General features: G+C 41.6%; 1 protein-coding gene across 1 annotated transcript; it reads left to right on the forward strand.

The window, feature by feature from the left end:
- Positions 1 to 535: 535 nt before the first annotated feature.
- On the forward strand, positions 536 to 23481 carry LOC118276293 (cell adhesion molecule Dscam2). The gene is made up of 19 exons (XM_050698787.1): positions 536 to 747; positions 824 to 963; positions 1467 to 1537; positions 1775 to 2036; positions 2389 to 2532; positions 2931 to 3080; positions 3442 to 3568; positions 3657 to 3850; positions 4423 to 4584; positions 4669 to 4857; positions 4945 to 5136; positions 18105 to 18274; positions 18346 to 18454; positions 18869 to 19030; positions 19110 to 19247; positions 19630 to 19851; positions 21529 to 21627; positions 21739 to 21856; positions 22933 to 23481. Exons 1-19 carry the CDS (start codon positions 536 to 538, stop codon positions 22958 to 22960), a joined length of 2889 nt encoding a protein of 962 aa, XP_050554744.1. The 3' UTR covers positions 22961 to 23481.
- The last annotated feature ends 91 nt before the right edge of the window (positions 23482 to 23572 follow it).

Below are 23572 nucleotides of genomic sequence, written 5' to 3' on the forward strand. Positions count from 1 at the left end.
GAGAGTCCACTGTTGGACTATGTGCAAGCGACAGCGGGAAGAAAAGGGGGGGTGGTGACTTCTGACTTTGTTGTAGTTACACCTACACTGCTCACGTGTGGTGACAATCGTCATCATCAATATCAATACAATCATCAATCGATGATAATCAGATTAGATTTAGCAGCGTTTAAGTTATTTATTACATTCAATGGAAAAGGGGCCATTATGTCTCCCAGTCCGTGGTCTCCACTCGATCAAACAATAATAATTGAACGTATAAAAACGTATTTTTTTTAACAAAATACGTATCAATTAAAGCAATAACCTAAGCGCCACTGTATAAAGGTTAGTTAACAAGCGGTCTGTAGTGTGTGTGACACCTCGTCCCTATAAGTAGCACAAGTTAGTTGTATACGTCAGTTAATTAAAGGTAATCAGAAGAACAAGACGTCTCCTTGTTACGCTCCCGAAACCACGTCATTGCAGGCCACACTAATGTACCAACGGCGTAATATTTCACTCAGCATGACTCGAGTCGTCATGTATGTACGTTATGTACGTCTGTCGGACACAGAGCCGCCAGCGGCGCCGCGGCAGCTGCGGCTGGGCGGCGTGGGCGCGCGCTGGGTGCGCCTGCTGTGGGCCGCGCCCCCCGCGCCCCCCGCGCCCCCGCGCCCCCACGCTCGTGTACACCGCGCTCTATGCCCCGCTGCGGTCGCCGGCCGCCGCCACCGCCGCCAACCTCACGGTGCACGCCGACCACCGGTACACTGCACGACATTGCTCACGTCATACGTTTCATACAAATCAATCATTACAATTATGTATTTCTATTTACTAGACTAGACAGCGAAGACATATTGTCAGCGACGCTCGAGGGCCTCAGGCCAGCGGGCGCGTACACTCTGCGGCTGACTTCAGCCAACCACGTGGGGCAATCTCCGCACTCCGACCCCTTAATGTTCACTACACTCGAGGAAGGTACAACTTGACAGCGATTACTTTACTTGCGTGTAAATTCTATACATTGAAGATATTTAAAACAATAGTCGGGGATGTTACTAAACAGACATCGAACCCAGAAATGTGATTTTATTTTTGTCATTCTGTTTGTTCAAACATCACGTAAAAACTACCGGTCCGATTACGATGAAGCTTGGTATTTATTTTAGTTTATGCATGCATTAAGTCCTACGCTAAGTTATGGATGGACTTTAAACCAAAAATAAACTCTTTGCGCACTCAATTATGAGTTCACGGACACGACCTCCAGTACAGTACATAGCAATCCGGATGGAATATACTTCGAACTTCGTGAGAAAAAAGTAGTATCTACGGCTATCGAAGTAATTCCAAAGGCATGGTCAAGATCCCTACTAAATGTTTACTGAGATATATCCTAACCACGACTGCTCGTCATGCGTTACCTTGCACATGATACATACTACGCACTAAGTATTAACATTTCCCGCGTGTTCTTCCAGCTCCGACTGGCTCCCCGCAGAACGTCAGAGTGAGAGCGTCCACACCGGGGGAGCTGCACGTCTCGTGGTCGGTGCGTACACACAGTACACAGTACATTGCTCGGTGTTTGCAATTGTAACAACCGTTAAACCTCATAGAATTACGTAATAATTATTCCTTTTTAATAGGCGGCTATGCAACCGTCTATTATTCATAGTGGTGGTGGTGACCATGTGTAGCATTGATCACTTGCCATCAGATGATCCGACTGCAGCTCGTTGGCCTAGTCAGTGTAATAAACAGTCCTGCTTGTAACTGATATAAGCAGGCACCGTCGCAAGACAGCTGGAACGGTGAGCTGCTGGGCTACGTGGTGTCGTGGCGCGAGCTCGGCGGTGACGGCGAGATGGGGGACGAGGACGGGGGCGCGGGGGGCGCGGGCACCGCGGCAGTGCGCGGCTGGAGCAGTGCGGAGCTGACGGTGGCGGGGCTGCGCTCGTTCACTCGGTACGCGTTGACCGCGCGCGCGTACAACCGCGCCGGTGCCGGCCCGCACTCGCCCACTCTGTACGCTACTACCGCCGACGGAGGTGATGCACTCATTCTCTTATTCCTTACTTTTGTCTTTCCCTGTGCCTTCAGCTTTGCTACCTGTTATTGACATCCTTACGGACTAACAAAATGAATGTTTATAATGCTGTGTACAGCACTCGGTTCATATGACCCTCTTGTTGTACGCTGTTTGAAGATTGAGAACCACACAACACCAACAAGGAATCTCAATACATCTCGAGCGGCTAGCCGTCTATTGTGGTTGGATGGTTTTCAATTGAATATTATGCAACCGTGACACAACCGCTTTGGCCACCGCCTCGTTCGAGTCGCACTTGTAAAAGAGCTGACAGTCGCACAAACAATAGAGTGACGGTAGCGCGTGTGTAGTGCCGGAGGTGGGGCCGCGCGGCGTGGCGTGCGAGGCGCTGTCGGCGCGTTCGCTGCGCGTGCGCTGGGCGCCGCTGCCCGCTTCGCATGCGCACGCGCTGCGTGGGTACGACCTGCACTACGCACCGCTGCACGCAGCCTCCGGTCTGTACGCTACCAAGTTTTGATTTTTATTTCACTAAGTGTAAGATAATAAGAAATATATTTTTACATAACGGAGTAATATCTGAGCATTATCATTTTATTACTACATACTGACAAATGATCTGATATTATGCATTTTGTGAACGCGCTAGTCTTTGGAAAGACATAAGGAAAAAAAGATATTATAGTACCTAAGTATGACAAATTATTAATAAAATTATATTCGGTATATAAAATAACATGAATATGTAAAACGAAATTGAAAAGAAAACCGATACGGTAGTCAATTAATTGAAAATAACGTTCCTCTGTTCGCTTCTGTCTAAAGTATGTTTCACGGTGGTAAAGAGCAGGTGATATGAATGTATGTGTAAAGTAAGATACAAGATGTCGGACAGTGGGCGGCGCGGCGCGCGCGGGCCCGGGCGGCGCGGCCACCCTGCAGGGGCTGCGCGCCGCCACCAACTACTCCGTGTGGGTGCGCGCGCGCACCGACGCCGGCGCCGGCCCGCCCGCCGCGCCCGTCTACTGCGCCACGCGTGACGACGGTCAGTCACTATTCGTTATTCTTCACCACATTATGCGAATTTACAACATTGAATTCCAGGTTACATAGTGTATAATTGTGCATAATTAATATAGTTTGGAACCCGACGTGACAGTCGTTCACGTCTCTGACACGGACATCATTGGTTCGGTTATCGTAGACGTTATCTTCTGCTGAACATGCGGCAGAGAACATGCCAGCTGGCATGGTGAGGCCTTCATGGGAACTTAAGGCAATCTGTAACCGGCTCAAATACATAAGTACAAACTGCTAGATAAACCAGTATTTCTGTACAGTATTCACTCTAGTATTGAGGGAAGACCTTGTAAGATGCCTCGGCATGGTAACGTATGTGACAGCAGTTCCCGAGGCCATAGAGCAAGTGCGAGCGCTGGCGGCGGGCGCCGGAGCAGTGCGCGTGAGTTGGCTGGCGCCCGCCGGGGCCGGCCGGCTCTCGCACTACACGCTGTACACCAGGGAACGCGCCAAGTAAGTCAGCGTGGTCATGACGTCGTGTGCCTACTTCGCCACTCGCGTCGTATCCCCATGCATTCGAGTACTCATTTTGTTATTGAAGAGTGGGTGGCGAGTGGGCGCAGCGTGTCGACGTCGCGGCGGAGGACGGCGAGGCGCAGGGCGCGCCGCAGGAGGTGTGGCGCGAGGTGCGCGGGCTGCGCGAGAGCACGGTGTACGAGTTCTGGCTGCGCGCCGCCAACGCGGCCGGCGTCGGCCCGCCCAGCCGCACCGCCGCCGCCGCGCCCGCCCCCGCGCGTACGTCATCTCAGCCAGCACTTGTTGGCTTCTTATTGATACTATATCTTTAATCTGGCTTGACACAAACAATAGCCTTTTGCAAACATATAGGTACGGGGTTTTTGAGAAAACGTTAACAACCTCACATAACTGTGTTACTAACAATAATATAAACATCAACCTTCTCTTGTGCATATTCTGTAAGCTTCGTACCATTTTGAATGCACGGTGGGCGCAGTGGCAGTTGTCCAGGTTACTGCGCCGAAATTAAACTGTTCCAGGCCTGGGTCTGGTGTGTACCTACTTACGTGGGTAATATTGTAAATATGTTTGTAAACTCCCTGCGATAAAAATCCGAGTGTAACACGTTTGAAAAATGAAATCTATACACTTTTAATTTCTTATGAATGCTTTTTACTTAAAGTTCGTTGAACTTTTGAAGGATACAGAATAATAGTTGTTTATAATGTTACGTCAAGTCAAGTTTACGATATTGATAATATTGTTTAAAAGCTCGGTATAATTTTGATATTTTTATCATATAACTCCGAAGCATAATTTTGATTTTACCGACTGTATTAAACCGGCAGTATCAGCCAGGATCTCGTCGTTAAGTCGCGTGGTGTGGGCGGCGCGGGGCTCGCGCGTGCGCCTGCGCTGCTCCGCCCTGGGCGCGCCGCCGCTGCACTGGCACTGGGCGCCGCTACCGACCCACTCCACTGTCTCCGACGATGGGGATCTCATCATTCATAGTGAGGACATTCAACTATTCCATATTATGGCTTGATGAACTAACTGTCTTGCGAATAAACTGAAACGAGGTGACTTGCATTCAGAGGCAGACGTGTCGCTGGCGGGCAACTACACGTGCACAGTCCGCAACGGGCTGGGCTCCGACACACTGAGCGTGGCGGTGCACGTCCGCGCCCCGCCCGCCCCGCCCGCGCCGCGCCTGCGCAGTACTGCGGCGCACGCGCTGCAGCTCAGCTGGGACAAACCGAGCGACGGCGGGGCACACATACTGGGTAGTTAAATTATTCACAATTCACAACCGACGGCCGCCCACATAAAGCTGAGTCTCAGATAATATCATGTCAACTGCTCGGTCGCAGGGTACACGGTGTGGTGGACGCGCGGGGAGAGCGCGGGCGAGGCGCGGGCGCGGCGCGTGCCGGCCGCCGACACGTCGCTGTGGCTGGCGCGGCTGGCGTGCGGCGCCGCGTACCGCGTCACGCTGCAGGCGCACAACGCGCTCGGCGCCTCCACGCACTCCGCGCCGCTCGTCGCGCGCACCAGGGGCGAAAGTGAGTCACCGAATACCCTTAAATAACATTCTATAAATTGCGTTCAATACATAAATACTGTAACTATTTCAACGACATGCTGAGCACCCTACGTGCTACTATTTTAAAATCAATGAACACACAAGAAATAACCCTGAAAGTTGGATCATCTATAACATAGAAAATATTCGTATTAGGAACCACTAAACATAAAAAGTGCAGCAATCGATCTAAAAGCTAAATATTAAAAGCATAGTTTACTGAGGACTGTGTTACGGAATACACCTCGAGGGCCTGGAGAACACTAGAATACCAGGCTCAATAGCCAACCTGCGGCATGGAGACGAAGAACTGTGGCAGAGTGATCTTTGAACCGGCTAATAAAAAGTTGGTAAAAACTCGGCCAAAGAGACAGTAGGTATAAGGGAAGTATGTACAAAATGACATATAGTTTTGTTTTTGTATTATAACTTTTTATTGGTAGTTCACAAAACAGTCATAGTTCACATTAATCATCTTTGGTCCTTAAATTATCGTTACTAATAAACATTTATAGTAATAAATCTACAGAAAAAAAAAAACAAACAAAATTTAACTGAGATCAGTGATAATCCATTTTGTCCATATGCTACGGACAAAATGACATACTGCTAATGGACAAAATGACATATAGATAAAAGTGACGGAATTATTGGCATAATTCGCAAATGAAACTTTTTCTTCTTTTGGGCACATCGGCGCAAGAAGCGTGAGCCCAATGCGAACATTGTAAGCACCGCAACCAGTCTTCTCCGGGCTTAGATCTTGAATAAAGGTCGTTGCAATATATACACGCACAGTCATCTTCATCGTCTTGGGAGACATTCGGAAAATCTTCTCCTTCACTACTGTCTTCAAACAATGTTTTGGTGACTATACGTTTTTTCTTTGCTGGAGGAGCTTTAGGCGCACTTTAAGATTTTATAACTGTTGAGACGCATAGTGTCTATAATGAACCTACTTGTTTATTCATATTTAATACATACCTTTATTTAACAATAACAGTAAGTTAAACTGACAGCCAATAAAAAGCCCTCGCTTATAAATATAATTCAATAGATTAATCGTTCTGTGAAAACCAAGCAGATATAGGATAATCACAAGTAACAGAATATTGTACTACAGAATCAACAACAATTCTACTCTGCAAACGTAGAAAAAAAAACAAATACAAAAGCTTTGAACAAAATGACATACCTATGCCATTTTGTCCGTTATATACGTATGTCGTTTTGTCCATACAGCGTTTTAAAAAAATAAAATTTGTAAATAAATATAAAACAAGCTCTTTTTCTAAAAATAAGTAATTTAGTCTGAAGATAAGTGTTCAAAAAATTCAAAAAATACTGCATTAATAGTGTTTGGGTTGGCGCCACTGTCGCCAAAGAGGTTGAAGTAAAACGTCACACACTCGAACGAAGACATTTATTAAGACATTTTCTCTAGACTTATACTATTCCTTGTAACGTAACCATAGCTCGAATTTAAACCGGCGAACGCCATCTATCGAGCTATGGTACAACTCGTAAATATAAATAATTATTATATAAAACTGTACTACGCCTGAACATACCGCCCACCAAGGACTTATAGTCCTTAAAACAAATAAAATTAAGAATTAATTACTAACTATTATAATCTACTACAGTTCTTGGTGTTTGGTTCTTAAATGACTAAAATATAAAGACGTAGAAAAAAGTATAAGTCTAACAAATTAATTAATTGACATTGGTTAAAACACAAAATTTACAAGCTGGACGTTTAACTCGGGAGCCCTTATATTCTATTGTTAGCCCACTTATGTCTTTGCAAGAACATTGTCAAATACTCCCGAGACCAGTGTTTGTATCAATATTAAATCATTCTTTGTGTCAATTGCCAACGTCTCAAGCCACGTAAGTTGATAATAATATGGTACTACCTATGGTTGACTATCACAGAAATGTCCTGGAGTCAATGAATTTACATCAGAAGTGTTTACACAACTCTGATGTACCTACAAAGGTAGTACGCTTACCAAATATGATTTTGGTATCATACCTCAAGAAGTGAGGTCCTAAACTAGAGTGTGAGGCTGGATTACCTTCTATAATTTTAAAGGTCCTATTCTACAATGAATGTTGTTCATCGTCCTGGGTGATAAACCTCTGAGCCAGCACGCATGTCGAAGCCATCCAAAAAAGGTAAGTCTTTTTTTTAAAGAAATTTCCTAAAAATAAAAGTAATAATATAAAACGAACTCTAACTACATCTACAATGTAATAACTAAAACTATGACACATCATGACTCCAATCCTAGTAAGTATAATTAAATATTATATTGGAGCCACCCTTATTTTGAAAGTGACAAGATTGCAGTGAACCCGATCCTTCTCATCTACTACTACCAGGAAAATAACTTAGGTTTGTAACCTGTACTGTGTACTATAATAAGACTGCTACTTTGTACCTAGATGTTTAGACCACTCTTCATCGCAATCTAAATTGATTAAGTTTTTTGAGATGAAGATTTGAGCGGTAAGCGGTAAGTGAAATAATATGCAGCCAAACCTAGCAGATACTACAAACGTTGTATTGCAGTGGACTGTATTAATTTTAGTATTAGTTGGATCGGTGATAGCTGTGACTACTGCGAGGTAAGTAAATCTTGTAATGGAATTGATTTGTGATTGAAGGTAAGTCCTTTATCTTTTATTTCCAGATCACTTCCATTATCAAGCCTAATATTATATTCCTCATGTGAAGTCAGGTAAGTTCAACTAGATTATTGATGTTCTTCAGGACGAATGATTAAAATATCAGAGCATTAATACCCTGCCTTAATTTCCTGAAACTTTTTATGAATACTATTTTCTTCGACCTTAGCGTGCATGTTAACTAAATTATGATATATCACTATTTGAATTACTGACCTCTCCAGATATGATCCAGCCGAGGTAAGTATCTTGAGCCATTATTTTACCCGTAGGGTCCTTAATTAAGCCATTTTTTAAGATTTTGGCATAGGCTCCCGACCCTAACAAAATGTCAATTTTGTTAGGCCTATTAAAATTTGGATCAGCTAACGTAATATTTCCTAGTACTGGCCAATCCACTAATGTAAATTTCCTTTCAGGTAAAATTGCATTTATCTTCTTAAGCACATAAGCTTTCGTTTCAAAGGTGAGGTTAGGATCCTGCATAGATTGAATATTTACCCTAACCATAAATTTGGATGTCAGACTGCCCTGACTTCCACCTACACCTGAAATAGTGGTTTTAACTGCTATTTTTTTTAACTTGAGTTTCTGAACCGCACATTCTGTTATAAATGAAGCTTGAGAACCCTGGTCTAACAAGGCTCTCAAAACTTTTGAATGCCCATTACTCGACCTTGCCTGAACACGGGCTGTAGCCAGTACGACCTGACTATGAATGTTTCGAGTATGATGGGTTGTAATATGAGGTTCAGCCGTGGCCTCGTCCGGTGGTTTCAGTTTAATCGGAGATGCGGAGGAGCGTTTCTCCGTACCTGATTCCGATTTCTGATGCAAGAGTGTGTGATGTCTTTTTTTGCAAATCCTGCATTTGGTTTTTGCACGACAATTAATACTTATATGACTTGAGCGAAGGCAATTGAAACACAAACCCCGTGATTTTATAATGTTACGCCGTTGTTCTACGGATTTCTGAACAAACTTCCTGCAATAACATAAGAGATGTTCTTCGGAACAATGAGGGCAGGATATCTTTGAAATTACATGAAACGTTTTAGAGGTACCTTTAGACTTGCTACTTTGTGGTTCTACAAATTCCAAGGCTCGAAAACGTTTGTCTAGGAAGTCTTTAAAATCTTGGAAGGTAGGAAGATCCTCACAAGATTCACTTACCTGCAATTCCCATTGCTTCCGAGTCTCCGCGTCCAACTTGGAGCTAATTAAATAAATAATAATGATATCCCAGGCGTCTACCTTAACCCCTAGACTTGATAATTCGTGCAAGCAATCGGTTGTTGTATCTAAAAGTTCTTTGAGTGCAACCGACGACTCACCCGTCATTTGATTTTGGCTAAGTAAACGCCTGAGAATACTATTAGCTAAAAATCTCTTATTATTATACCGGCTGTCTAGCATAGACCAACATTTCTTATAATTAGCATGTGTAATAGGTATGTGTTTTATGAGTTGTGCTGCTTCACCTGTCAACTGTGACCTTAAGTAATGTAAACGTTGAACATCATCCAAAGCTTCGTTACCATCAATTAATGACAAAAACAATTCTCTAAACGATGACCATTCAGTATATTTACCACTAAAAGTCGGGATAGATATTTTAGGTAATTTTGTTATTGATGACTTATTTGCTTGCATGTGATCAGGTGAAACATCACTCGGTACAGAAGTCTTAAGTTTGGGTAAAGCGTTTTTTAAATCTACTTTGTATGTTATAAAAGTGTCCATAACATCCTCAAAAACATCGTCTTTTATGTAACTGGTAGAGCTCAATTCCTTTTCTGTATAATTTTCCAAAAGTTCGTCATGTTTTTGTATAAATTGTTGATATTGATTTTCTAGTATTTCCAACCTCGAGTCAATGTATGCCTGATTGATTCTGTCATTCTGTGACTTTTTAAAGTTGACATATCCTTTTTGAATACGACTTTTGAGGTCGTCTAACAATCTCAACTTAGCCTCCATGGTTGTAGACAAGATATCCGAACTTTTCCTTGTACGTAATGAAACCTTTTTTCAAGTCCCGACTGATGGAATTCTTCTATGTCTTTTACCAGCTGAATTTTTTTGAAGTCTTTGAATTTATTGACTGTTCTAGGCAAAATCGGGCATAGATTCGGGGTCTCTTCACTTTTTTGGAAATTATTCTAAGTCCCAAGTAATTTCTTCTAAATTATTCTAAGTCCTGAACTTTCTTCTAAATTTTCTAAGTCCTAACTTTTTTCTAAGTCCATGAACTGTCTAGCACTTGGGACGTTTAAATAAGGCAATGTACTCACAGTTTTTATGGCCACTTCACAAACACTATCTCACTTTACACAACTCCTTGCTCAGCTCTCCTTGGACTCCGCTCGGTTTTCTTCCTCTTCGACGACCGTTGGTTCTGATTTCCTCCACTAGAGGCACTTATCACTGTACTATCACTATACTATCCGGCTCGAAGGACCTTATGTTTGGGTTGGCGCCACTGTCGCCAAAGAGGTTGAAGTAAAACGTCACACACTCGAACGAAGACATTTATTAAGACATTTTCTCTAGACTTATACTATTCCTTGTAACGTAACCATAGCTCGAATTTAAACCGGCGAACGCCATCTATCGAGCTATGGTACAACTCGTAAATATAAATAATTATTATATAAAACTGTACTACGCCTGAACAAATAGTATCAATAACAAAAAACTTACCATTTGAATAAAATCTTTGACGGCGCGAAAAAAACTTGCAACGAGTGTTTACCTGTCGTCGGCCATAACATTGGGATGAATGAAAAATGCGTTCAAAATTTGCCAGAAAATAGAATATAGTTATGGCCGCGTGGTGACACTATCAGTTTTATGTTAAAGGCCGCAAAATTCAAAAAATACCGCCTGTGTCATTTTGTACATATATGTCATCTATACATATAATAAAATCGTAGAAAAGTGCTGTCTGTACATTGAAAATAAAAATAAAAAAAATAGCAGGGGTTATTGTTATGTCGATGTCGAACCCAAAAATGTAATTAACTTTTTTTTGTCTGTTTGTCTGTTTGTCTGTTTGTCTGTTTGTCTGTTCGTCTGTGCGCGCTAATCTCAGAAACGGCTGATCCGAGTTGGATGCGGTTTTCACGAATATATTGTGGGATGCTTAAATTTACATTTAGTGTTTGTTTCATGTCAATCGGTTCATAAATAAAAAAGTTATGTCAAATTAAAGAATCACGTCGAACATTCTATGCTTATACCATTAATCTCCGCAACTATTTGACGGATTTGGTTGAAATTTGGTACGATGGTAGATATAGTTTAGAACCTTAGAAAGGACATAGATATATTTTTATTTCAAAAATCAAAAAATAAAATAAAAATAAAATAAAAGTAAAATAAAATAAAATAAAATAAAATAAAATAAAATAAAATAAAATAAAATAAAATAAAATAAAATAAAATAAAAATAAAATAAAAATAAAAATAAAAATAAAAATAAAAATAAAAATAAAAATAAAAATAAAAATAAAAATAAAAATAAAAATAAAAATAAAAATAAAAATAAAAATAAAAATAAAAATAAAAATAAATCTATACATATAATAAAATCGTAGAAAAGTGCTGTCTGTACATTGAAAATAAAAATAAAAAAAATAGCAGGGGTTATTGTTATGTCGATGTCGAACCCAAAAATGTAATTAACTTTTTTTTTGTCTGTTTGTCTGTTTGTCTGTTTGTCTGTTTGTCTGTTCGTCTGTGCGCGCTAATCTCAGAAACGGCTGATCCGAGTTGGATGCGGTTTTCACGAATATATTGTGGGATGCTTAAATTTACATTTAGTGTTTGTTTCATGTCAATCGGTTCATAAATAAAAAAGTTATGTCAAATTAAAGAATCACGTCGAACATTCTATGCTTATACCATTAATCTCCGCAACTATTTGACGGATTTGGTTGAAATTTGGTACGATGGTAGATATAGTTTAGAACCTTAGAAAGGACATAGATATATTTTTATTTCAAAAATCAAAAAATAAAATAAAAATAAAATAAAAGTAAAATAAAATAAAATAAAATAAAATAAAATAAAATAAAATAAAATAAAATAAAATAAAATAAAATAAAATAAAATAAAATAAAATAAAATAAAATAAAATAAAATAAAAATAAAATAAAAATAAAAATAAAAATAAAAATAAAAATAAAAATAAAAATAAAAATAAAAATAAAAATAAAAATAAAAATAAAAATAAAAATAAAAATAAAAATAAAAATAAAAATAAAAATAAAAATAAAAATAAAAATAAAAATAAAAATAAAAATAAAAATAAAAATAAAAATAAAAATAAAAATAAAAATAAAAATAAAAATAAAAATAAAAATAAAAATAAAAATAAAAATAAAGTACTCACAAATGCAGTGAAGAATTGAAGAGGGCTTTGGAGGATGCGATTCGGGGATACCGGTTTATATCGCCCTCTCTTAGACCGCGTTTACCTCGTCTGCCCATGCATAAAAAGAACAGGGCGCTAGTATGTGCCCTGGACTCGGAGCTATCAAATTATTTTGATAACTCTGAGGACCTTATCGATAGTCATTCAATTCTGTACTGTGGAGCAATAGCAGCATGCCGTGTAGCTAACGTAAAACTACTCGAAAGAGAAAACAACAGCACACGGCAGAAACCAGCTGTACCAGCTTGGCAGTGCAGGATTGAACGACGTATCGATGAGGCTAGAACACTTATTGCCAAATTGATCTGTTTCAGGGAGGGCAACACGCGCCCAAGAGTGATGCGTTTTGTGAGGCGGGCGTTCCTGGGGATGGATATAAGCCCCCAGGACTATGTCTCACATATTACGGAGCGTCTTGACTTCCTGAAACAGAGAATTTATGCATGGGCAAACCGTATTCGTCGGTATAAGAAGCGAGTGGAACGGTATACACAGAATCGCACATTCCAAAGGGATCAAAGGTGGGTGTATAGAAATTGGGAGCTAAAAGAACAGACTAGGACTGACACGTGCCTACCAGATGCTGATGTTACGACGTCCTTCTGGCGTAGCATTTGGTCGGCACCTGTTTGTCACACTGAAGGGGGTTGGATTGAGAAGGTTAGGCGAAAATGTGAACTGGTACCAGAAATGGAACAAATCTCCATAACCACCGAAGATGTGTCTAATGCAGCCTACCCGTTGGCTAACTGGAAAGCTCCAGGCCCGGATGGGCTGCACAATTTCTGGTTAAGATGGTTTACCAGTTCGCATAGTCGCTTGGCATCTCAATTTCAGTCAGCTCTGGAGTCTGGATCTTTGCCCCAATTCTTTACGACTGGGTTAACCCACCTGCTCCATAAATCTGGAAGTACCGCGGAACCCAAAAATTATCGGCCGATTACGTGCCTACCGACAATTTATAAACTCCTAACATCCATTTTGAGAGAAAAACTTAATAAGCATATTGAAGACAATAATATCATGTCTACCTCTCAAAATGGATGTAGGAATAGGTCCCGTGGTACTAAGGAGCTTCTCCTCATTGACATGTCCATTTGCCAACAGGTTCGTAGATCTCACAAGAATTTGTCCACATGCTGGATAGATTATAAGAAGGCCTATGACTCCGTGCCACATACATGGCTCATGAGGGTACTGGAGCTGTACAAAGTCGATACAGCTCTGCGTGCTTTCCTGATGTCATGTATGAGACAATGGAGAACGGTTCTTCGCTATCCAGGATGTCGACAAAGGGGTTTGAGTAACTTTGTATGGACTTGTGGCGTCATTTTTTTTTTCAGCGGCCACCAATAATTTTCATGTTACTTTGTTCTGCTGTGTTCATTACACATATATGTTCAATTATTTTTATCCTAAGTTATATCAAAGCTGAGATATTTGAGTTTGAAGAATTTAAAAATGTAGTCTTGTGGCGTCATTTTTTTTTCAGCGGCCACCTATAATTTTCATGTTACTTTGTTCTGCTGTGTTCATTATACATATATGTTCAATTATTTTTATCCTAAGTTATATCAAAGCTGAGATATTTGAGTTTGAAGAATTTAAAAATGTAGTCTCTATAAATACCGTACTTCAATTACCGTCCTGTGTGAAAAAAAATCTTAGTTATTGTATATTATTAGAAGATTGATATTAGTTATTGGCTTTACTGTTTCTCGACCTCTCGTCTATCAATGTGACGTTAGTATTGGGCCCTAGGAAATAATAAAAACACAGTATTATACCTTATTGCATTTATTACATGATTTTTAAAAACACATTTACATATTAACTTTCTTCGTCCATTTCGTTCTCAATGTCATGTCGAATAATGGTATCTAAAAATTGTGCCGGCGGAGTCAGTTTATTTTGATATCTGCCCCATCCCATGTACCATATAATGGACATTATATGCGAACAGCAGCCTAAGGTCCGTTTTCCGATTATACATGAGCAATAGTGGCCCAATATTGCATCTAGTCCTTGTGAATCTTGCCCTTCCAGTGTTTCTACCAGAAAGTCGAACCATGAAATGTGTGACGAAAAAAAAAAAAATTATGTAATATTTTAAATAGATTCATAGGTAGTCATACAGACCTTTGCCAAACAGGGGATGTACTATGCTAACTAGACACATAACGCTCTGTAATGTCTAGGTACGCCATTTTCGGGGGTTTGGGTTCAACCCCCCCCTGGCTACGCCTATGGTCGTTATAATTATCCACAAGTCCACGAGAGATTAGAAGCGCGCTACACCATCGGCCCATAGATAAAGAGTGCAATAACATTTAATAACTTCTTCGATTTCAATGACCAATATAAAACCAAATATCTCAGTTCCGATATGGTTTAGAGAAATATGACCATAATAGCTTTTGATCGCTGTATTCTGTTCTTTCATAATATTTAAGTTTCATTACTGGCCGCTCAACTTCAAAACGACGCCAACTTTACCCAAACCCCTTTGTGAGAACGATGAACCCATTAGGATAGAGCGTGGTATATTCCAGGGTGATAGTTTGAGTCCATTATGGTTTTGCTTAGCTCTGAATCCTCTAAGCACTTTGCTTGAGGATTCCGGGTTAGGTTACAGGTTGAGAAGAGGGGAGAAATTATATCCCACCTACTTTACATGGATGATTTAAAGCTATTTGCTCCAAACAACTCGCATCTAATGAAATTACTAAATGTCACTGAAACGTTCAGTAATGCCATTAGGATGGAATTTGGTGTGGACAAATGTGCAATCATGCATGTAAAGAGGGGGGAAATTGTGGAATCAGATGAAACACGAAACTCTGATACCACAAACTTTAGACTTCTCTCTTCAACCGAAACCTATAAATACTTGGGTATGTCAGAAGCGTTAGGTATTGATGTAGCTATCATGAAGCAATCGTTGCGGGAGCGCTTCTTTGGCCGCCTGAAGAAAGTTCTCAATAGTCTTTTATCAGGTGGTAACAAGGTGCGCGCTTACAACGGTTGGGTCATGCCAGTACTGATGTACTCTTTTGGCATACTCAAGTGGACTCAAACGGAACTGGACGCCCTGGACAGAAAAGTCCGTTCATTGTTGACTGAGCATCGGATGCATCACCCACGATCATCAGTAATGAGACTGTACATACCACGTAAATGTGGGGGGCGAGGCTTTTTAAATGCCAAAACCCTACACAATAGTGAAGTGTGCAGTCTCCGAAAATATTTTTTCAAAATGGAAGTGGGGATACATCGAGATGTTGTCTCAGTGGACAAAGGACTTACTCCGCTCTCCTTGGCTAATAAGGACTGGAGAGAACCTATAATACTAAGCACTAAAGATCGCAAGAATGTATGGCAAAGTAAGGAGTTGCACGGACGCTACTATCGGGCCCTACATGGGCCAGATACAGATTTCTTAGCGTCCGTATCCTGGCTACGTTTTGGTAACTTATTTGGAGAAACGGAAGGTTTTGTCTGTGCAATTATGGACGAAGTTATGTTGACGAACAACTACCGAAAGTATATTATAAAGGATGGAACGGCTGACATTTGTCGGGCATGTCATCGCCCAGGGGAATCCATTCGACATATAATTTCGGGTTGTTCTCACTTAGCTAACGGAGAGTACTTGCATAGACACAATCTTGTAGCCAGGATTATTCATCAACAACTTGCTTTAAAATACAAACTTGTTGAATCTGAAGTGCCGTATTATAAGTATCTGCCTGACCCAGTTCTTGAAAATGGAGATGTCACACTGTATTGGGATCGAACTATCATCACAGATAGGACAATTGTTGCTAACAAACCTGACATTGTGGTGATAGATCGACCAAGCCGTCGCACAATGATAATTGATATAACAATCCCACATGACGAGAATCTTGTGAAAGCTGAAAAAGATAAAGCCAGTAAATATCTTGATTTAGCTCATGAGGTTGTCGACATGTGGGATGTAGATTCAGCAATCATTGTGCCGATAGTCGTATCTGCCAATGGCCTTATAGCCAAAAGCCTCGACCAACACCTGAGTAGGCTAACGTTAGATGGTTGGATCAAGAGCCTGATGCAGAAGGCAGTACTTCTGGACACGGCGCGTATTGTCCGGAAATTCCTCTCTCTTGAGCCCTGACCACCGGTAGCTTGGATTTATCCCGTTACTGGTGGGCTACTGCTTTTTATATTTTTAAATGTTTTATTATTTTTTTTTTCTTTTTAATTTAATATTTAAAAATGTAACAAACAAGTATGAGAAATAAATGAATGAACATAAAAATAAAAATAAAAATAAAAATAAAAATAAAAATAAAAATAAAAATAAAAATAAAAATAAAAATAAAAATAAAAATAAAAATAAAAATAAAAATAAAAATAAAAATAAAAATAAAAATAAAAATAAAAATAAAAATAAAAATAAAAATAAAAATAAAAATAAAAATAAAAATAAAAATAAAAATAAAAATAAAAATAAAAATAAAAATAAAAATAAAAATAAAATAAAAATAAAAATAAAAATAAAAATAAAATAAAAATAAAATAAAATAAAAATAAAAAAAAATAAAATAAAAAATAAATTTATTCCGGACATACAGCGCCATCTATTGTTCAATTTCGTACTTATAGTACGGAATTGAACAATGTCGGGCTGTTCCTATACTCCGTAGATGGCGTTGATCGCGCAATGGTGTAATTACAATTGTTCAGTTCATGTTATTGTTTTAATTCATTGGAAATTTGTTTTTACAAAATAGTAAAAAGCAATGAAAAATATTACATAATACAACTTTTAGTACAAAGAAAACGCTCTAACGGAGTATAGATAATTCTATGTCGATCGTTACACGACTTCGGTTCATGTTATTGTTTTAATTCATCGAAAAAAGTTAACAAATAGTAAAAAGGTATGAAAAAAATTATATCAATATAATTAAACTTTTAGTACAAAGAAAATGCCCGAACGGAGTATAAATAAATAATCCAAGTTGTCTTTATCCTCGATAGATGGCGTTGGGATCGAAATAGATTGCGCTATGGTTTTGTTACAATTATTTGGTTGGGTATCGGCCGAGCGCTTCGGTACTATTGTAGAAAATGTGTATTATCAGTCGTATGATTATTTGTCTGTAGTGGTCCTGCTGTTTCGTATATTCTAAATTGGTTTCGTTGTATTTGTCAATTAATAAGTTTATTTGTTGGGTTTTCTGGTTAAACTTTTTAACGTAGGTTTAGTTTGATATCGATTATTAGTAGTTACTGTAGTTAGTTTTTTTTAATAAAATTGTAAGTCTAATTTATAAATTAATTAGATTAGATTTAAGTCGTTTCTTTTAAATTATTTAGTTTAAGCTTGGTTATTATAGCATAAAGGATAGGTTCTAATATAATTTCTTTTTTAATTGTTATAAATTCGTAATTCGTAGCTTTCTTTAGTTTTAAGTTAGTTTTCATCTTAAGTTCGGAAAGATTATAATATTTCTTTAGTTAAAGTCCGTTTTTAAACTATTTTTTCAATGCCCTAAGTGAGTATACATCTATTAAAATCAAACGCAGAGCTCATTATGTTGATTTTTGAAGAGTTCCCTGGAATATCTTCCACATCTCATTTTTGAAGAGATCCCGCGAGATCGGGAACTATGTGGTTAAAACCAAAAATTTGCCGGAAGTCACTATTCCACGCGAACGAAGTCGCGGGCAAAAGCTAGTTTTGTACATATTTCCCAATTACAAGTAGCAATCAAGAGGGCAGTGTACCTAAGAAAGTAGTTTATTATAGAAACCAATATCTTCCGCAGAAGCCAAAGCACCGCTAGGCAAGGAGTTCATATGGGCGAACAGTACATCACTGCGACTGAACCTGCTGGCCTGGGCCGGGCGCTGCCCCGTGGCCGCCTGGGCCCTGGCGCTGCGGCCCGCCGCCGGCGACGCCTGGCAGAATATATTCACAGACGGAGAAACTGGCGAGGTACGTGCCGCCGCCCCACTTGTTGATTACACTTGGCCGTGACGTACATATATATCGTGTGTGCCGCGCAGGTGGGCGGCCTGCAGCCGGGCGCCTGGTACGAGCTGCGAGTGGAGGCGCGCTCCTCCGCCGGCGACACCGTCGCGTTTTACAGAGCGGCCACGCACTCTGCTAATGGAGGTTCTCAGTCGTCATCCAAAACCCATGTGTCGATTAAATGCTCTCGAGTAGTCTTTCGGTTCATTATAAGTAAAAATAACGTCCGACTAATTAGCATTAGAATCGAGCTTCGCTATAACTTTGGTACATTAATATTTTTCTTTTTCTCGGTTTTGCTTTTGATGTCAGTACGAAATTCTATGAAGTTTTGGTATTTGACATCCTGGTGTGATGATCAGCAACCCTCCACAACTTGCTAAGAATAATTCACGATTTTATAAGGCCGTAGGTAATCACTCTAGTCGTGCCGGCCCTAGGAAGTGTATATCTACCTATTACATTCTTGAAGATAGGTACATATTTGTAATTTATACTAAAAGAACTGACAGATACGGACATTCAAAAGGACCATTTTGGTCACGGTTATGGTCACAGAGCGTTTGGGTGAGCCCACTGAGGTTCCGGCAGAGAAACGCAGCGTGGTGAGCGGGGGCGCGGAAAGCGGGGGCGCGGCAGTGGGGGGCGCGCTTTGGCGCTCGGGACTGCTGCCCGCGCTGCTAGCGGGCGTGCTGGCGGCGCTGCTGCTCGCTCTCACTGGTACTGTCCGACCGAGGCCTCGACGAATCCGCCCGCGCCGCGGCCGGCCTTCGAATTGTCGCGTTTGTATGTCCAGCAGTAGCGGTGGGTCGGCGGCGCCGCGCGACGTCGTGCCTGCGCCGCGAGCGCTCGCTGCACCAGCTGTGCCAGCCGCACCCCCAGCTCTACACCACGGAACCGAGCAAACGGAATGGGAAAGCAATAACTCCACCCGATGGTAAGATAGTACTGCTAGGGAGTGGAACTCCTTGCCGGAGTCTGTGTTTCCTGATGGGTATAACCTGGGTGTCTTCAAGGCCCGAGTGAATAGGTTGCTTATGGGCAGACGTGCTCCACCGTAGGCCGCATCATCACTTACCATCAGGTGAGATAGCGGTCAAACGTCGACCCATTAAATGTAAAAAAAAAAAAAAAAAAAAATTGTGTAAGTAATGACAGATGAGCCTGTAACGACGTCACAAATAAAAAATGTTTGGCAGTAACTGGGAATGTTTACGTGCTGAGTATGTGCGACGGGTAGCAGCTACCGTAGCCCGATAGTTGCATGTACGTAAATTGTTGTATAACTAACGCTGGACTGTGGATGTATACTTGTATAGTGAGGAGCGAGATGCATGAGATCAGTCCGTACGCGACATTCAGCATGTCGGGAGGCTCGGGCTGCGAGGAGGGCGCGGGGGGCGCGGGGGGCGCCGGGAGCGTGCGGGGCGCAGGCGCGGGCGCCGTCGGCTGCGCGCTGCACCTTCGCACATTCGGCCGCGCCGAGGCGCTGGACCTGGCCGCGCCCCCGCCGCGCCCCAACCTTCTGGCGCACGCTGCAGGTATGTACATCTCTCGTCACGCTCGTTCCTGTTTTTGTTATGGGCGCGTTTACAAACATACAAGTACACATGCACATGACACCCTGACCCTAAACAACAATTTGTGGATCACACAAAGATTTGCTCCGTGCAGGAATCGAACATGATACACGGCAGCCAGTAGTCCAAACACCGCCAACCGTGTAGGCAATTTACTATAACCACTTCGCTATTCAACAAGCCGATCTATATATGCTTTGTTGACTTCTCTAAAGCATTCGACTCAGTCAAGTGGCCAAAACTGTGGAATACTCTCTTGGAAATGGGCACACCTAAGCATCTTCTGCGAAGACTCTATGAAGAAGGAACTGCATCGGTACGAACAGATGAGACCTTGTCGGGAAATTTCCATCCTAGTGCTGGTGTGCGCCAGGGGTGTATAATATCACCACTCCTTTTCAACATTTACACGGAGCTCATTATGCGAATCACTTTAGATGAATGGAATGACGGTGCTGCTATTGGTGGATACAGAATCTCAAATCTAAGGTTTGCAGATGATACCACTCTGTTTTCGTCTAGCGCCAGCCTCCTGGAAGAGCTACTTCACAAAATGGAGCACGTCAGCCTTCAATTCGGGTTAAAGATTAACCGCAGTAAGACCAAAGTTATGATCGTAGACCGCGCAAACAACAACATGCCGGATATAGCCCAAATTGCAAACTGCGAAGTGGTATCGACTTATATATACCTTGGGGCATTGATCTCGAATAATGGCGGATGCGTGGACGAAGTAAAGAGGCGTATGGCGATAACAAGAACTGCAATGGATAAGATGAGAAAAATCTGGAGGAACAAAAACATCACCAAAGCAACAAAAACCCGGCTAGTACGAACCCTCATTTTCCCTATTTTCTTATACGCCGCTGAGACGTGGACGCTGAGAGAGACTGAGAGGAAGAAGATAGACGCCCTAGAGATGTGGTGTTGGAGAAGAATGCTCCGAGTGTCATGGACAGAATTCCGGACTAATGCCTCCATACTGCATAGAACAGCGTTTCAAGAACGTCTCAGCGTCATAAGAACTTGGCATAAAACAGCGTCTGTCAGCTTTAGTGCAAAGTCGCATTCTCAAACTGTTTGGGCACATTTCAGGGCAAGACAACGACTCCTTGGATCGCCTTGTTGTCCAAGGCAAAGTGGAGGGCTCTAGACCGCGTGGACGATCTCCAATGCGATGGACCGATCAAGTCAAGGCAATGGTTGGTGACCCCGTGCACGAGTGCACCAGATTGACCACCAACAGGGAGCGATGCCGGGACATCGTGAGGCGAGCAACATCTGCCACACAACCCACAGGCACTACATGTTGACCACGACCACTCTGTCAAGAGTGATACGAATGAGAAGAAGAGACTTCGCTATTGTAGTTATTTATCCGCCACGCATTTTAGCCATTTTATTGTAGGTACTTATCCAATGAGAATAAAAGAATATCCCTAAAGATAACTGTGTTTGAGGTTGATTAATTTGTACCATGATAATTTTGCACCTAGACAGGAGCGAACTGATATGTACATATTGATGATATATATGTTATCGATAAAAAAGTAGGTACACCCTGTGCCCGTCTTTTGACTTTTGTTGCTAGAAATCTTAGTTTGGAAAAGGATGTCATCATTTTTGCTCATTGTGCAGAGTACGGGCGGTCACATGACAGCGACTCGGAGTCGAGCGGCTCGCCGTGCGCCGCGTGCGCCGCCGAGCTATACCGCCTGCCCGCCGCGCACCTCTCCGGTGAGTACCGCGCCATGCACCGGGCTGTACGTACCGCCCGGCCGTGACGTGACGTGACGTGACGTGACGTGACGTGACGTGACGTGACGTGACGTGACGTGTGCTGTGCAGAGACGCTGCCGGTGCCGGCGCTGGAGTCGAGTGCGGAGGACACGGTGTACGGGCCGCGCGACACGGCGGCGCCGCGAGAGCGACGTCGTCGCCGCGCGCCCTGCCAACCCTCGCTCAGGTGAACATTTACTCCACTTTATAACTCATTGTAACTATCTTTCATACTTAAAAATAAAAAAAATATTGCACATTTAGGTGCATGCCAAAATGCCAATATTTTAAAGTTTATCTACGTAAATGACACTTCTGACTACTGAGAAGAAACACCCAAACAAACTCAAAGATACTCTCTACTAAAGTCCAGATAAAGTAATATAAAGTGGGAGTTATGTATGTTTTGTGTTCCACGACAGTAACTAGTGTTTTCTCTTTCCAACAAAGCCACCGCTTCTAAGAAGAAGAAGTTATACAGGACCGATACACTCGGTAAAATACGTACAGAGACCCAGCTCCTACTCTCGCATGGCTTGTACGCTTGCGCGCAGCGCCCCGTGTGTAGCGCCCCTAGCGGCCCGGGCGTGCAGTGCATGCTGCATGTGTCGCGCCTTGCGCCCGCCTGCAGTCTCCGTGCCCAGATCCTCGTAGGCCATTAGTGGTTCCCGCCCATTCCTGATTAAAGCTTGCGAAATTCTATTACACTTATTTACCTTATCTTAGCTCTTTATCGACTTTGACTTTGGCATACAACTAAGGGCATGCCGACATGGCAAGCGTCAAACGCGCGTTTCGTTAACGCGTTTCGTTAACGCGCGCTTACTACTACATACATTTTATTCAGGCACACATATGCTAACGCGCGTAGCCATACGTATGTTGGCGCGCGTAAACACGCGCTGTGCGATCATTGGTTTTCTTTGTACTCGTTGAGATGAACGTGTATCGGAGTATCTATGTTCCTGCCGTCGATATAAAAAAAACCTTTAAATCTTTTTCTACGTCCGTCTTCGACAAATGTAGAACTTAAACTGAAACAGGGCCCGCGACGCACGTTTGACGCCTGATATGTGCGTGCTTAGCTCGCGCTTAACCCTTGCCATCTGAACATAGGTATTAGGTAGATAAATTGAAAAGAAGTTCGCGAGCTTGTCAGCCCCGCTCCCGCGGGTAGGTTGTTGCTGTCCAACTGCGTACATTAGCAGTCGTTGCGCCACTGCAGCTCCTGTAGTCTAGTCACCCGAGTCCCGTGTGTTGCAGGTCCGCGGCGGCGCGCGCTCCGCACTGATGTCCGCGCGACACACGCTGTACATATTGTATTATATCATTATGTCGTAAGTGAACTTATCAAGTGCTGGGATACCGCCTACAAGGCTCATTTGTGTAAATATACTTACATCTATCAATTATATTCGTTAACATAATATATCATTTTATTGTTAATAACATTGTTAAGGTTTAATAAACTAGTTCACACCACTATAATATTGTGAGTGTCCCTGTTTAACTGTACAGTACATACCCTGTACAGATGTAATTCTACACTAGACGCCATATTATTATTAACAAAGTACGATCTATATTTTGTAAGGAAATGGAAAAATAATAATTTAAGATTGTTATTTTAATTTATAACCTAGTTTCTGTTCAATTTTAGAAAGTAATAGATTATTGTTTTAGTTTCCTTGCCTTCAAACACAGCCCAAGTAAAGCACTGGGCGATATCAGCGACATCGGTGCCAATTTTTGTGCATATTATTTTCAAGAAAATTTTGGTAAAATCGACGTCAGTAAAATATTTTTTATACATGCATTAATTTAATTACCGAACCAGCTTCTGCCCTCGGGTTCACCCGCGTCCCTGTGGGATTTCCTGTTACCCAAATCCAGCTCATACCCT

The sequence above is a fragment of the Spodoptera frugiperda genome, chromosome 15, assembly GCF_023101765.2.
Source record: "Spodoptera frugiperda isolate SF20-4 chromosome 15, AGI-APGP_CSIRO_Sfru_2.0, whole genome shotgun sequence".
NCBI lineage: Eukaryota > Metazoa > Arthropoda > Insecta > Lepidoptera > Noctuidae > Spodoptera > Spodoptera frugiperda.

Excerpts from the sequence above, each read along its gene's own strand:
- LOC118276293 (XM_050698787.1), top strand. The coding sequence starts at position 536 with ATGTACGTCTGTCGGACACAGAGCCGCCAGCGGCGCCGCGGCAGCTGC. Across the intron at positions 18,455-18,868 it reads CACGCACTCTGCTAATGGAG|AGCGTTTGGGTGAGCCCACT; the intron begins GTTCTCAGTCGT and ends TTATGGTCACAG. Across the intron at positions 21,628-21,738 it reads GCCCGCCGCGCACCTCTCCG|AGACGCTGCCGGTGCCGGCG; the intron begins GTGAGTACCGCG and ends TGTGCTGTGCAG.